The sequence below is a fragment of the Toxotes jaculatrix genome, chromosome 2 (assembly GCF_017976425.1).
Source record: "Toxotes jaculatrix isolate fToxJac2 chromosome 2, fToxJac2.pri, whole genome shotgun sequence".
Taxonomy (NCBI): domain Eukaryota; kingdom Metazoa; phylum Chordata; class Actinopteri; family Toxotidae; genus Toxotes; species Toxotes jaculatrix.
This window is the reverse complement of record NC_054395.1, coordinates 12,119,847-12,136,371: the sequence shown is the minus strand read 5'-3', so window position 1 is coordinate 12,136,371 and position 16,525 is coordinate 12,119,847. Positions and strand designations below refer to the sequence as shown.

The 16,525-nt window shown below is 40.8% G+C and overlaps 1 protein-coding gene across 2 annotated transcripts in view; it reads right to left on the bottom strand.

The window, feature by feature from the left end:
• Positions 1 to 371: 371 nt before the first annotated feature.
• Positions 372 to 16,525, bottom strand: part of prkar2aa (protein kinase, cAMP-dependent, regulatory, type II, alpha A) — a 41,594-nt gene continuing 25,440 nt past the window's right edge. For both annotated transcript variants that reach the window (XM_041053983.1, XM_041053974.1), the window contains exons 3-11: positions 13,494 to 13,529; positions 9,509 to 9,645; positions 8,007 to 8,113; positions 5,162 to 5,303; positions 4,583 to 4,684; positions 4,189 to 4,263; positions 3,982 to 4,047; positions 3,323 to 3,461; positions 372 to 1,815 (exon numbers count right to left, since the gene is read on the bottom strand). In XM_041053983.1, coding sequence (XP_040909917.1) covers positions 1,691 to 1,815; positions 3,323 to 3,461; positions 3,982 to 4,047; positions 4,189 to 4,263; positions 4,583 to 4,684; positions 5,162 to 5,303; positions 8,007 to 8,113; positions 9,509 to 9,645; positions 13,494 to 13,529 — 929 coding nt within the window. In that variant the 3' untranslated portion in view covers positions 372 to 1,690. The remainder of the gene's footprint in view (positions 1,816 to 3,322; positions 3,462 to 3,981; positions 4,048 to 4,188; positions 4,264 to 4,582; positions 4,685 to 5,161; positions 5,304 to 8,006; positions 8,114 to 9,508; positions 9,646 to 13,493; positions 13,530 to 16,525) is intronic.

Genomic DNA, 16,525 nt, shown 5'->3' with positions numbered 1-16,525 from the left:
ACAAGCTCCCAAAAACGTAATGATGCAACATTTTGACTTTCAGAGTTTTTTTACAAGACAAAAAAAAAAAAAGTTTTTTTGCCAGCCATAAAAACCTGAGATTTTCTTTCTATAAATATCAGTTCAGACTGATACACACTTAATAGGATATTTATCATACTTATCCACTAAATGCACATTAGGTTGAATCAACACGTTTTGATTGAGCATCTCAACAAATACAGAACATTATGTCCTTCACCACACTGGAGTTCACTGCAAGGGCAAGTGTATTTTATGATTGTGAATCCCCTGAAACCGCAAAATAAGTTTTACCACATACAGTATAGTGCATCTGTTAGCCAAGTTTGGGCAGAAATTCAACAGAGGCAAGATTTTTAACAAAATGTTTGCTTTATTTTTTCAGTTTTTTTTTTATCCAGGACAACTCATTCAAGGATAATCAAGGAGAAATAAGCACTATTGTTTTTATTAGATTTTTTTTGTACATTTTGTCAGAGATGGATGGTGAATTTTATCAGAATTGGTCAAAGCAAAACAAAAAATAATAAATGAATATATAATAACAATACATTAATAATTAATTCAATACAACGAAGTGTGGTGTCAATGATAGAATAACAATGGCCCAGAAAACGTAGGGTTGTTATCGTTTTCACTGCTTCTTCTGTGGTACTGCAATAATCACCAGCACTAACTCAACTCAACTCAATCAACAACAGTAGAGGAAGAAATGGAGTGCTCTCACAAAGTTCTGCACCCCGGCCTCCCGAAGAGGAAACACTTTTTTTATTTAAATAATATTTTATCAAAGCTTCTGTTTTTTTTTTAATCTTCATAAAACATTTCTAAAACTTCTGTCTGCTTTAAACTTTTCACTTTTTTTTTTGCATTTTTGATTCGTTTTCCTTTTCAGAGATTTTTAAAGTTTTTCGTCTCCATTTTACCACAATGTGTCCGTTTTTGCAAGTGTGGTTGCCTATGTGTTTTTGAGAATTTGTATCTGTACCCCCTGCGTGTGTCTGTGTGTGTGTTTATGTGAGAGCATTGGTGTGTGTGTTGATGTGTCCTTGGCTGATGGTTGTTGGAACAACTTTGAGTTGTTTAAGTGCTCGTGTGAATGCAAAAGCCTGCACATATGAGGCATGATGATGTGTTTTTAAATGTGTATGGAGTGTTTGCGTAGGTGTGTGTGTTTTATGTCCTTACACTGCTTTACCTGTATTAAGGTCATTGCAGCAAAGACATTCATACTGAGAGGTTGAAGCTGGCTCAAGCAACAAGGTGTGTGGCCTTTAGCTAGCTTTCCGTGTGTGTGTGTGTGTGTGTGTGTGTGTGTGTACATCTACAAAGTGAGCTTATCACGGAGTGTGTTGAGCTAGAATGTACATGAGGGTGAGCAGACTAAGTGAAATGGGCATCTCTCAGTGCCTATATCGGTGTCAGTGTAAGTGTGTGTGTATGTGTGTGTGAGGGTGTGTTCATAATGTGTGACTGTTTATGTACCTGCAGGCGAGCCAAGTACAATTTCTCAAGTGTTTGCATGGCTGTGTAAAGCTTATTATGAGTCTGTATAGCCACTGCATGATGTGAGAGAGGACATATGTCTGTGTGTGTGTGTGTGTGTGTGTGTGTGTGTGTGTGTGTGTGTGTGTGTGTAATAGAAGGCACGGAGGGTGGTGTGGGAGGCTCAGTCTCTCAGGTCCATGCTGGAGCCAAACAGGGCCACCAGCTGCTCCTCATAGTGGGCGATGTTCCTCTTCATGATCTCCTTACAGGAGCCCAGGAGGCGCTCAAACGCCTGGATGTCTATTACTGCAGAGAGAAAGCAAGAGAGAGAGAGAAAAAGAAAGAGGGAGACGTCTGTGTTCATTCAAGCTGCTCAGGTATTACAATGTCACAACAAATGAAAACAATCCACTGTGCTCATTGTTTTTGGATTTAAAATGTTTCACAAAATCTGACAGTAACAGATATCCCAGAGGTTTCAGTATTTCAAACCTGGCAACATGCTAAGACACCGACAGTCTGTAATAAAACATCAGTGGAGCAGTGCTGTCAATGAGACTAACTGCAGTGAGGAGTGTGTACATTTGGACGCTAGTAAAAAGTATCAACATCTCCACAAACACATGAATCAGCATGGTAACGAACCCAGTAGTGGACAACGCTGTCCAGTGTTCACCGCTTCACATCCACAAAAAACAAAAAACACAGTTGTGAAAATCAGAATGAACATTTTAAACACTAAGAACAGATGGATTCAAAGACACATTAATGAGACTGTAAAAATACCAACCAGAAAGCCTGTTTTTTTGTTTTTTTTTACTTTTCTATTGTTTTACTTTTATGTTTTTTTTTCTCTCTTTCTGTTCGTTTTTCAAAACAAGAGCTTCACGCTCCTCTTTTATAGCTGCAACACAACAGGAAGAATGGTAAGAGTACAACAGACAGCACATGTTGCTGCAGTACGGCTGAGTGACATTTTTCACTCAACCGTACTGCATCAAAGCTGAGCAGCTGTTCAAAACATCGTGTTACACTGTTAGTACAGTGCACCGAAAGACAAGACATTCTGGGTAAGTGAGTATAGTGACTGTATGCATGGTTGATACTGAAGGTGGAAAAAAAATAAGGCAGCACAAACAGAGAGAGTTAGTGACTGAGTGACAAAATCTCCCATGAAAAAAAAACCCTGTGTGAATAAACAAATAAAAGCTGTGCAATTAGAGCCATGAAAAAAAAAAAAAAAGCTAAAGCAGATTTCACAGCAAAGAGACGAGAGGTGAGAGAGAGAGACACGACCAGCTGTTAAAAATCCTGTGTTCATTTTAAAAAGTGAAGAGCTGCTCATCTACAGTGCAGCCTGAATTAGTGGACCCACTTCAAAAGCGAAACAATTATCGAGCGGCCTTCGAATCAACAAAAAATACAAGGTGATGACAGATGAGATGAAGAGCCAGACACCTACTGTGAATAAATCAGAACTCAAATGCCACTTGATATCTCATGACAAACTGCTTGTAACAGTTCAATGTGAGGAAAATTAATATCGCAGACTTTGTTGTGGCGTTGAGTGGTTTAAATATAACTTATTAAATGCTTTTAATTTCCCATGGAACAATTTGAAAGCTGCTATAATCAAATAGTCACATGGATGCTTTAGATTCAGGTATCACACTGCCAGACGCTGGTGGGAACTTTAAAACAAAGCTACTCAATTTACACATCTAACCTCACTATCACTTTTCTTGTGATCAGCAACGACATCCAAACAGACAAGTGGGTTTTAACGAGTGTGGCGGAGTGTATTTCATCTTACCCAAACACTTGACACTGCCGACTGCGTAGGCTGAGGCAGCCCGGGGCTTGTTAGTGACCAAGGCCAGCTCCCCAAAGTACTGACCCCTGCTACAGCGCGTTATCTCCACCTCCGCATTGTCTGCATGGTCCGCCTTTGTCTGTGGGGGGGCAGAGGAAAGGAGAGGATTAAAGGTTAGGAACCACTGAGTACCTCATTCGCTTTCCCCCCAGCGAGAAGCACTCGGCGGCTGAGCGGACAATTGTGATTCCCGCTGTTGCTAAGCAAAACCAAGAAACACTTTTGTACTCTGATGGTTTTTAATGGGGAGTGTGGGCTGTCACTGCCAAAATCCTCTGCACACAAAGTACCTGGTAGAAGAATAAATCCACTATTAAACTGATTCATATTCTGGAACCAGCAAAACCAGCCTCATGATATTACGCAGCCTCTTAGAGGAATCTTTGCTGCATTTCATTCAAGTGATACAGCCCCCCCCCCCTTTTTTTTTTTTAATTGTCTCTTCATTACAGCTGAACCGATTAAGAACAAGCTGCTGGAAAAATGTAAGGGTAGAACTGGAGGGATACACACTGAAATAAATTCACAGACAAATAATTAAATTAAAAATGCAGAATGGTGCAATGGAGAAACGAGGAAGGTGAGGAGAAGCATCTTACTTTACTCTTCATCATAATCTTGACCTCCCCACTTTCTACAATGTAGAAGCAGTCAGCCTTGTCTCCCTGAGGAGTAAGAAAACAGACAAGTCATCATTACTCTGAAAAAAATGACGTACTGCATATAAATGAGGCAACCGTACGCATTTCAGTGCTAGAGTCATGCTCTCCCTTCATGAAACCATATCAGCTACATCTGAGTCTCACCTGTGTAATGATGCGCTCGCCATCTGAGAACTGCTTCGCTCCTAATACATCCACTATCTTCATCCTCTCTGTTGCCTGGACAGAGAAAAGAGGGTTGTTTCACTGACTACATGCAGGTTATGGCCATGTAAACTCCTTCAGTTCAGTCTTCCCTCTCTGGGCCCCACATTTTCTCCGCTCTGCTCTTGTGTGACTTGACCATTCATCACACTTAAGTGTTTGGTGCATTTTTAGCCTTGTGGTGCAAAAAAATTTACATATATGATGATAGCTTGCTGGTGTTCTGCTGTTGGTTGTATAGCATGTGATGCTGCTTCTCTGTGTAGTGGGACAAAAGAAAAGAAAACACAAAAACCGCTGGAGCCAGTCAGAGGACTACAACCATCAAACTCACCTCCAGTGATTTGAGTAAGGGCACAGACTCAATGAATGACTCGTACATCTTCCTCTTCTTAGCATTGTTCTTCACAATGAGTCTACGAAATGTGGCACGGTCCTGGGGAAAGACAAACACGGGTAAGCAAACGCCCCTTAGAAGCAGATCCTCTCTGAGTGTTTGACTGTTGCTGGTCCTCCTCTGCTCAACCACAGGGAGGAGCAGCAGCAGCACAAACCATCAGAGCAGAACACAAGCTCCATTCATAGATAACAGGACTCCATTCTTAACATGTCTGAGCAACACAGCTCAGTGTGCTGCACATAGTGACTGAAACTGTGCCTAACATGCTCACAATACAATACTCTAGACTACTAGAGGGGAAAAGATTTTAAAACTGAGCTTTTAAAGCTTAGAAAAGAAGTTTAGAAAAAAAAACTCCACGTTATTAGGCAATGGTTTACTGGGTCAGAAAATAACTATAGAGTGCTCTTCACATAAACTCATGATTATTACCAAATAAAAGAACACACTGGAGTATAACACATCCAACTGTCTGGTTTTGCTGTTTGTGTTTGTCTATTTGGACGTTCTTACCAGTCCCCATAGTGCCCCCTCCTGGGTGGCGATGATGGTGGCAGCGCGTGGCGTGTTATACATGAGTGCCAGCTCCCCGAAGCTGCCCTTATTGTTATACTGACCCACGCATGTTCCCGATACCACTATGTCATACACACCCCTGGAGAGAGGCAGAGATGGAGAGTTAGGAAAAGAGAAAACCAAATAAACAGAGAATGGGGAAAGAGGAATAAGAATTAAATGCAAAAGAGAAAACACAGAATTCCTTTTATTGATTCATTTAATTGAGCCAAAAGTTCAGAGGTGATCTGTGTTTTGTTTATTGACCTACCGACTGGTTTAATTAAACATCTAATTACAGATCATTTGTAGCCTCTGGACAGCACCCTGTTGGAACAGTTGGTGTGTGCTCTGGTGTTGTATAGTTGTATTTCTATTAAAGCAACCACTGCTGTATATCTGCATTAACAGTACCACAAAGTGTTTGTCATCTCTCTATATACTGCTGATAGAGAGTAGTACCTCAGCAGAGGTGACTCCCCTCTGTCTCTGTACCAGGATTAAACCTGGGGAAGGTAATTTGCAGCGTTGTTGCTCGCCAGGATTAACGCCATTTTGAATGATAGCCTGTCCTGCCATTGGTTGTGTAATGGGGCTAAAACCCTTGTCGCTGGTGGAGTATTAAGTGTTACTTAGTTTGACTGGATTACCATGACGATGGGGACGATGATCACTTGTGTCGTCGGTTAGCTGAGCACAGTTTAAGGGGCACGATCTATGCACTATTCAAAATACTGGGCAGCTGGTTCTTTATGAAAGAGACTAAGCAGGTGTGAAAGCTGTGATCATTGATAAATTTCACAGAGTAAATCTGCTTGAGCCAAAAAGGACCAAAACTCTTCTAATAACCAATTTTACTTCTTAAATTCAGGCAGAAGTTCAAATTTAAGATGCCAGAATTTTTCATTCTTACTTGTTTCAAACATCAACCAGAAAGTTGAAAAATAGAATAACGTTTGTCTATTTTGAAGTGTGCCTTTACAGCAAGAGGACAAATGGATGTTACGTCCTGCACTGAGAGGACGTCTGCATAATAAGGATTTCCTCTAGTTGATCCTTAGGCAGTGCCTTTAGGGACTTTTAACCTCTTAAGACAGAAGTTGAAACATCTCACCATCAAAACAATGTAAAAATGAAATCTGTCTTGGGGGAATGAGCTTCGCAGTGATTTGTAAACAGCTAAGACCTTTCAGCATTATTAGAAAGATGCAAACAATGACTAATGCACGATCGGGAGAAAGCCAACCAAGCAGTTCATTCTTTATAATAATAATGGAAATAATAATAATAATAATAATAATAATAATACTGGATACTTTTAATGATGACATTAAGTTGGAGCATTAACATATGTTCAAATTAACTTGTGTGGTTACATTAAAGCAGCCTCAAACGTCTTTCAGAAGTGAGCACAACAATGATCCTTTTCACATCATTTACATATCACCCCTCCCACTATATATTTACTCCTCTTCCCTGAGGGCTCCTGAGTGAATTCCAGTTCCTTCCTTTCTTCAAGGCTTCACAACACCATTGTTCATGTTAGTCTGTGAAGGGTGGTCCTTATATATTTAGCATTATACAGGCCAGCTAGATGCTTGGAGGGTACAGTTATGCTTTCTGTCTCCTTTTATGCCTCACAAAATTGTCAAGATTCATCATTTTTGAGTCAGCTACGTTGGGAAATTGTATAAATATCATCAATAATAAACACACAAAAGGCTGTAGTAGCATTCACAGCTGACAGCAGAGATAAATGTGGCTATATTGATGGCTAGCATTACGATACACCAACAGGAACGCAGGGGAGATGTTTATGTAAGGTTTAAAGACATAAGAAAAAAGTCTAAATATGAAACATATGAAACAATGTTTTGCCCAGCCCTGCTTTCTTTTCCGTTTATCCCTCCATCTCTGCGTGTGTCCATGCTCACACCCCACCCTGCTGGTGACATTAGCTACCACCTACGCCTTTAACAGGCCAGGGAAAACCCCGGGATAGTATATGACCAGGCAGGCGTGCTGCTCTTAAAGGTCATCGCATGTCTCATGTAAGGGAGCACGCTGCGTTAGACAGTGTGTATGCAGATGGAAAGATAACCCACAACAAGTGGAACTAAACCTCTGTGCTGAGTTGATATGTGCCATGCCAAGAATGACTAGAAGCTGGGGCTGGGATAAACAATGACCAGCTACTAGCCAAACACTGGTAGGTCTGTTCTCTCTTTGGTGGCAGAGGTCAAAAACCGCCATCTTTTTTTCATTTTAAGTAATCGCTTGGACTGTGACCGGTGAACGAAGAAATGTTAATTCCTCTCAGTGCAGAGTATTCTCAGGATAATAATCTCAGGGATTATTGTGGAAGCTTATCAAAGCTGCCTCCACTATTTTAAAATAATAAAGTCAACATCCAAACCTACAATGTTTTCATTTCACCTTTTTAAACTATGAGGACCTGGGAATGTTATTGCTGTAATTAACACAACCACCTGCATCTTAATTCATATTTATATATATATATATTTTCATAGTCAGAAATGTGTCAGTTTTTCACATCAAGAGTGAGGAGACCACATCTACTACACCTGCAACATAACACTGTATTTCAGCCAGTGCAACAAAACCTTCCCTGTAAAGTACACAACAGCAGTTTACATTATCAATATAGGAGGAGAATTACACACATGGCCTTAATAGATACTATACAGACATACACACCAACCATAACTCAAACATACTGGCAGCATTTGAATAAACAAGCTGACCAAGCTGTAATGACCCAACACAGGTGCCTGCCTCCTACCTCTCTATGACGTAGAAGTTGTCTCCATCGTCTCCCTGGTCGATGACATGCTCCTGGGGCTGGACCCGTAACTCAAACATGGCGTCCAGCACCTCCGAGAATTGCTCCTGGACGGGGGATGAGAAGAAGGACATCAGAAACAGATGAGGCACAGAAACAAGGAGCAAGAAATGTTTGTGTGTCTGTGTGTGGTTGTGTGGATGATTTGAACTAGCAGTTCAAGATGCTATCTGGCTCGTGAGGGCTGCTCCTGAGGGGAGATGAGATGAAATTTAATTATCCCAGCAGGGAAATTAAGTACACAAAGGAAAGGAGAAGCCATTTTTTTTTTTTAATATCATAACTCTTTCTCCATTTTACCAGGATATGCAATTTCAGGACAATATTGTTGTCTCTGGGGTTCAAGTCCATCATAATGTCACAGATTTATCGTAATAGATGCCAAGTGCTACACGGACCACAATGGGAACAGAAATAGGTTTTAAAAACATCAAATAAATTTTAAGTCCATCATCTCTGCCAGAACAAACATGTACAAATCAAGTATAGCAACATTACACAGACATATGATTTTTGGAACTGGTCTCTGGAAAACAGGCCAGACAGTCAAGCGAGGCCCAAATATAGAAAGGTTTCAGCTGAGTAGTTTTACTACACCAACAAAAATCAAGCACGTAATCACAACACTGTAGCACGGATTCCTATGAAGGCTTCTAGCTAATAAGACAAGGGTAATTATGCTGACTAGGGATTGTACTTCTTCATGACACAATGTACACATGCAAAGACATTAAACAAGTATTTCTTTGTGCTTTTTCTTTGCAGTTTATCAACCGACCTGTCCCAAGAACAGTCTCCTCGAAGTGTGCCTCCCGATTAGAGTGTTTTACGAAATGGATGATACTTTTATTGAAGCTGTCGTTTGTGGCGGTGTTGTATTGTATACCATAGCACGAAGTCACAAAATATTAGAAGCACCTTTCTGTATAATGTAGTCTTTTACGACGTTTCCCAACAGGAAGCCATAAACCACACAACACAAACAACTAAAGTAGTCATCTTAACAAGAATTGAGTACTTTAAGTAAAATGTTAAATTATTCACGGGGCTACTGTAATGTATGGTATTGTTTCCATTCTTCTGGTAGCTCAGTGTAGGATTAATGAATGTAAATGTGACTTTTATATGTGTGGATCTAGCTTTTGGAGACAAATTAAAGAAAAAAAAATGTAAGTAAATGTGTGGAGAAGACTAATGAATGCAATGTCTTCATACAGGGCACAACAGGTCACAGAATGGCTTAATGAGGATCTCATCCCTCCAGCAGAGATCCAGAGAGCTGTATATTCTATGTAAAGAAGCACTGAAGCTGTTTGAAGACCAGGCTAAGACACTTCAAGTTCATGTTTTTCCTTCACCCATCTGTATGTGAATAGTTTTCTGCATTGTTATGTATTTGTAAGCACGTGTCCTTCCTGTTTATGTTTCTAAGTTTTATTTACCTGATCTAGTGTTTTGAAGAGTAGGATGTCTCGGCAGGCCTCCTGCAGTCTGCAGCGCTGTTCATCTGTTTTAGGGTGAACCACTCTGGGCTCCGTGTCCTCGTCGTCCTCATCTGGGTTGAATGCCTCCGCACACACTGGAGGGAAGACATGGAAACCCATTTTACACACTGCACTTCATTAACATGTCCTGTGTGATTACACTGCAATTAGACAGAGCAAACAATCCAGGTGAGAAAGTATTCTACAGACTTGTTCAGAGATGTCACAGAGAAGTTACAAGAACAGCTAAGTTTCATAGCTAAGTGTAAATGCACTCAATCAACAACAAGGATAAAAAAACCAAAACAAACAACAGCAACTACAAGAAGCAAGGCAATAGGCTGTAAGCAGCTCAGGTAGTGACAACCGTGTGAAGAATACACTGCCTCTATACTAGTAGATAATACAACATTTTCATTCGGTATTGAAGGACAGACTGACATTCACTTCCTGTGATAACATTACCATGTGTTGTTAATGGTATGACTAAGGTTTGGCTGGTTCTTTTTCCAGTAACTTGCATTTTAGGCAGATAAGGCTGTGGGATCACTGATTCTACGCCGATCTAAATACAACCTCTGCAGATTCCACACTACAGATATCCATCATAGTGACGGACAACTTCTGAGATGTGTTTAAATGTGATGGTGGAGTCACATTTTGAACATTCTGGACACAAGATGCAAAAGGTGTAAAGGGAGTCGAATGTTATGTTCAACACACACTAACAGACTAGGAAAGAAAACCACAAAGATGCTAAAGCAGACACTGTATCCACCTCATTTTGGTTAAATGTTTCTACACACACACACACAGTCGACAGAATACAACGAAAGGTAAGATGTTACACAAGTGCCAGCACAAAGCAGAGGGGAAGATATTGTATAACACAAAATGAGGCGATAGCCTGCAGGAGAAGGAAAGAGAGGACATCATTACTACAGGACAATGACGGAGCCCAGAAGTGAGGAAATGACACATGCGTAGCGACATGTTTTACCACACTGGATGACAAACACTGACAAGGTCATTTCAAGTTGTCACTATGTATCTGTGTTTAATCCAACTCTATAGGAACACACTCTTCACTGAACTTCTCACATGACATTTACCACATGGACGTCTCTAAGTGTGTGTGTGTGTGTGTGCAATCATGACTGTAACATCTTATCTCTCAGCATTCATACCATTCATGTTTGGAACAGTGTGGCCTCCGAAGTGTTAACGTGTTAACTCCTTTAGTTCAGCTTGATCGGACAGATTAATACAATGGACCGAACACAGCGCAGCTACCATGTGAGTCTGAACCAGAATGTGATACAGTTAATTAGGAGAGAGAAAATGATCTAAACCAAAAACAGGACACGGCCCCAAAAGTGTATAACACAGACACACATGTTAGTATAAGTATTCTTGCTTTGTGTATTCTTCACTGGTATGAACACAATTCAGAATCAGATAAGGCAGAAAGTGAAGGCCTGTCTATCATGTTCAGCTTAAGTTGCTGGAATCAGATTTGTTTTGTTTCCCTCATGCTGCCAAAACCCCGATCTACCCCAGGCAGGGTGACAGGACACCAAAACAGTGCTCAATAAACAAACTACTTGTGAGTCTACGTGTGCTTTGTTTACAAGCCCCAGTTCACTTATAACACTGCAGTGTGGTCGAATCTGATGCAAATACGCCATCAAATGATAATTTCCAGCACATTTTCAACCGAAGAAAATAAATAAAACAGATGCTGTCCTCCTCCCTGACTGTAGTGTGCATGCCTGTGTGTACTGTCATACTAGATTTTGTACAGATTATGAGGTCTTCTTTTGTTCACTTGGGTGCAGCAGAAACAACTTGTGAATGTGACACTGACAAATTATCACCCTTTAACTTGATATGATGAACTTGTTTGCATACAGTTGCTTATTTCCAACGGTTACAGAGCAACAGCAGCATTCAACTGGAACCATGTTTCTGGCCAACTGATCAATATAAGTCCAATAGTCACCCCCTTATAGCTCTATTTCTGGTCCTCACCCACTCCTAAGGAAAACTGGCTCTTTAGAGCTGCTAAATGCTTCATTACGTTCACCAGCTTGTCACCAACTGTGTCAGCCTACTGTTTGGTGCTGAGCAGGTAGCGTACAGAGGGTTTTTAGAGCTTTTTCACTGAACGCAGCTGCCTGCTGTGGCTAAAAATGTTGGTGCCAGAGCAGTAAGAGCAAACCAGAACTGTTCACTGTAAACTGTGGTCTAGACAGCTAAACAATGAGCTGCAATTTGCTATGAAGCTCAATAAACCCGAAGGGAGCTGCAGATTTGGGTGATAATTCTTTGTAGCTTCATCACTATGAGCGACGCCTTCAACACTGTCACACTGTTGACACATTGTCACCCTGATACATGTTTATACACTGTCATTTAATACCTTAGAGACATTCTTTTTGTCTGGGACAAGACTGTCTCTAATATTATTTAGATTTAGTGCTTGACTCCCAAGTTTTTGTTGAGAATACTGCCTTTAGCCTGAATCACACTCCACTGCACGTGCAGACCGACAGCTGCGGACATCACAGTTGTTCTTATTATACTACTTTCTAGTCCAGTTGGAGTTGCCCTTGTCGTACAGTGGCCATACAGACAACAAATTGGTGGGTACAAAGATGTCCACACAGAGCCGTGCATACACCATGTGATGACAAACATTTACGTCACTCGGACCCTAGCGGACCCTCGGTACTTAATCGGTAGTCTGTGATTCAAGGGTGTGGTCATTTTCAGAGCTGTAGTTAGTGGTGTTGTATTTTGCAGTATATTATTACTATGTTTCTGCACAGTGTAAATGAAAGTGTATGTACATATACGAATAGTAAACTGGTCCATGAAAGTACAGCACAACGCACATAGCTACTGCCCCTTTTTTGTTAAATATGTACTAAGGTGATAGAGGGATGTATTTTTATTTTAAGCCATAAAGAGCCTCTTTCCCTTGGGAGAAGATCAAATTTGTGTCCCTGAGAAAACACCACACACTGAACACCTACAAAAAAAATAACTTTGTACAGCTTACAAACTACAAATGAGAATCTTTTTCCCCATAACTGGGAAAAAAGGACCTTTGTAGTAACACCTCTGGGAAACACGATGAGCATCTCAGTGACGCTTTACCTTTGTTGTTGCATTAAAACAATTCCTGTTTAGAGCTTTAGAAGGATCATTATATTTTACAGTATTGCCACTACAGAGAAGGTCTACTAGTACCACACAACACTCAACAAAGAAACCTCAAACCACATTGTTTGCCGTATCATAACAACAAGGACCTCTGTACAACTTGATGTTACAACTACACAGTGTACTGCTACAGTGCAACAAAGTTGTCAGCTTGTACAAATTAACACCACACACTAAACAACAAACCTGTAAGACACTGGTGTAGACAGCAGCGTCAACAATGGCAGTAGGATAGCAGTAAAGATAAACATCAGCTGACACACCCAGAGCCTAATCAAAGTGCAGTGCTCTGTGACGGCTGACGACATTCATTTACTCATATGTAAACACTAGATGGAGCGTGAGAAAACAAGAGCACCATACACACAAGACCACAGGCGCCAACACAAAACCAGAGACAGTGCAGACGTACAAAACCCTAAACACACCGCAGTGGCCCTCCTTAACTTTTACATGTATGACATACGTAAATACACTCACACCGACAGAGACAGACACAAATCAGTAAGTCTACCACTTGGCCTCAATAACATTTCACAAGCATGACACACACAACAACGGACACACACGCTGTGGGTGAGCCACTTAGGCAGTGATGTATGCAGTACTGTCCCCGGTGTGGATTACACTTAAGGGACATGACGTCAAAGACGTACATACACATACGCACAGGCACATGCAGGTGAACACACACACACACACTCACACATCTTACCTGACACTCTCCTGTTGAATCTGCTGGGTGGTGGAGCTGTGGTGAGAGAAAAAGAGAGAGAGGGAGAGGTGAAATTAACATAATTGTTTTTACATAATGATATTTAATACGATTTTGTGATTGCTTTGAAATCCTCATTACCATTATCTGTTCTGAACAGACGGCAACACAATACAATAAATGAAGTGAAAGCAGGGGATTTCGAAAAGGAAGACAGTGAATCAGAGTGACAGCCAGCATTGGAGAGAGAAAGATACAGACAGTCAAAAAGATAAAGACAACAAGAGGTGAAGAGGGAAAAAAAAGTAGGACATGCTCAAAGATATAGATGGGCCTGTTAAAAACAGAGAGAGACAGGGCGTGAACAAGAAAGAAAATGTGAGCTAACAGATGAGTTGAAAAAGGAAGACAGAAGATACTTTCAGTACTGAAAAGTTAATATTGTCTTTAACAATGCTATTGTAAGCCGTGGATACAGCCTCCAGCATTGTCATCACACACACACACACACACACACACACACACACACACACACACACACACACACACACACACACACACACACACACACACACACACACACACACACACACACACACTTTCCCTCCAATGAATGGCAGAAAAATTTTTCAAGACTGCAATTGAAAACTAATAAAACAAAACATGGTCAAATTCAGCAGCTATAATAACACAATGATTGCTCGAGGCCAGACAGATATGAGTGGATTAACAAATAACTTAATAAGAGTCCTCATAATTACATCTTTACAAGTAAAATATTTATAAGGAGTAATGTATTAGGACAGACAAAGGATGAAAGGGTAGTGACACTTATGTTGGTATTAAATCCATTATACTGTGGAATCATTACACCATGTCCTAACAGTTCCCATTACATCTAATCAATTAGGCTGTCTGAACCAGCACCACATTTCTTTTCCCAAACTCTGATAGGTGCCCTATCCTACTTCTGATGCTATTCCTCGTCTCTGCGTTCATCACAAATGGACACATAGGTTCAAAAGAGGTTTGCATTCATTTACATTTTGGCTTGACATGTAGACCTGTCTGTTCCAGTGTTTCAGCCTTTATTCAGCCTTTCATTTTTATTTCTCTGCTTTAAAATTAATTTTAATAAAGTAAAATACGATCAAATGCATGATGCCTCTCTGTAAAAATCCTGTCAATACAGAGCCCAGCTCATCCCCACTGCTGCTCTTTCAGACTTGGCAAATAGGTCAAACCCTGTAATTGAAGAAATTAAAATGTCTTTCTTAACAAAAGATCATGGTTAATCACACTGTTTAGCTTGTTCAGAATGCAAATATTGTGCCAGTGAATGTGTTTATATTCACAATAAGACTCAAATATTATTTAAGATTCTAATCTATTTAAGTGTTGAACGCCACATGCCTCTTACACTAGGCCAGAAGAGTTAATACAGCAATTATGTGAAATCCAAATATAACAGGTGAGAGACACAGATATTAGTCTAGAAAGAATGGCAATATAGCTAAATTTATTATCCTGTTATGACAGTAATGGTTAGTAATGGTTCAGTGGAAATATCCAGAATATTCCATGTATACTGAGATGTTTTCAATCAGGATATTAAGCTGATTAAGAGCCTAATCCACATCTAAGCCATGACAAGCATGACAAAACTAAGTATTAAAAAGCAAAAATACCTACACCCAATGCGAACAAGCATTTCTTTACAAATGCATTTTCATTCTTTAGGTTAGTGGGTAACCAGTTCTGTGCTAGTTCCATCCATCCATTTTCTGCAACTTATCCAGGCTAATGCAGAGCAACTACTTTCTTACTCTTGCTGGAGTGGAGCCCACATGGCAGCAGCCCCACTTTGAAATTTCAGACTTTGCCCAACTGAGCCCCATGAGCGCAAGCCAAGACACCATCCTCTTGCCTGCCTGCTTTCCTTCCTTCCAGACCTGGCCTCAGGCAGTGGCTGGCGAGGTCCTGGGCCGAGATGACTCTTGCCCATCTTGACTGATTTGCAAGGGTAGTTTGCTAGGACAGTACTGTGGACTGTAGTCTATGTGTATGTAAACGCACACACAGTAAATATATTTATTTGTGTTCACATTTTAAATGGTGGAGTGCTCATCTCCTCTATTATAAAAGAGTTGTATCATGCATTTCTTTTCTCCAGATGATGATACAGAACGTAACTAATGTTTGCAACAACATCAAACCAAGCACAGCAATGTCTAAACAGCAGCTGTAATTAAGTTTAATTTGTGGCTACAATTTCAGTGCAGTGCACTTTAAACCAGACAGTTTTTATGAGGAAGGGCACTGATGGTTATGAATACGCATGTGGCATGTCATGAAAGACCTCACTGTGTGCATGATGAGGAAACAAAAGGGGTGCGTGTGTGTGTGTGAGCAAGCACACATGCGTTGATGAGTAAGTTCAGTGTCTATGGATGTGCAGTCAACACAGTGTGTGTCTGGATTTTGTGTAAATGGATCTGGCCGTGTGCAGCATTTGTGTGTGTCCATAGGGGCATCCTGACCTTGGGCTTTTTAGTCCTTGTGAATGTGTGTGTCCGTGTGCAACAGGGTGTTAATTTACACACACACAGGGTGAGGTCAGGGCCCTAAACACCTGCTTTCTAACACTGGGCTGTTACGAGCCAGCAAGGACATAGTTCACCGCTGTCACACACATACACACACACACTGTGTGTCCATTGCTACCTTATTACCATCCTGTCAGAGCCCATTAGATCTAGGCTGTGAAGATGGGAGCCTGGGGGAAACTCACACATACACACCACTTTCCCCCGGTCACTGGGGGAGATGGACAGAGTTTAACACTCTACTCTCCGTGGAGATCACACTTACTGCCACTCAACACAGGGCTGGTCTTGGTTACTGCTGCACTGACATTTGTGGCATCAGAAAGACGAGAAGTTGCAAACAGCATATAACAAAACTCCATCAGGAGTGACTTCTGCATTTTAACTCTATTTGTATGTATGTGTTAACTCTCGCATACATACCAC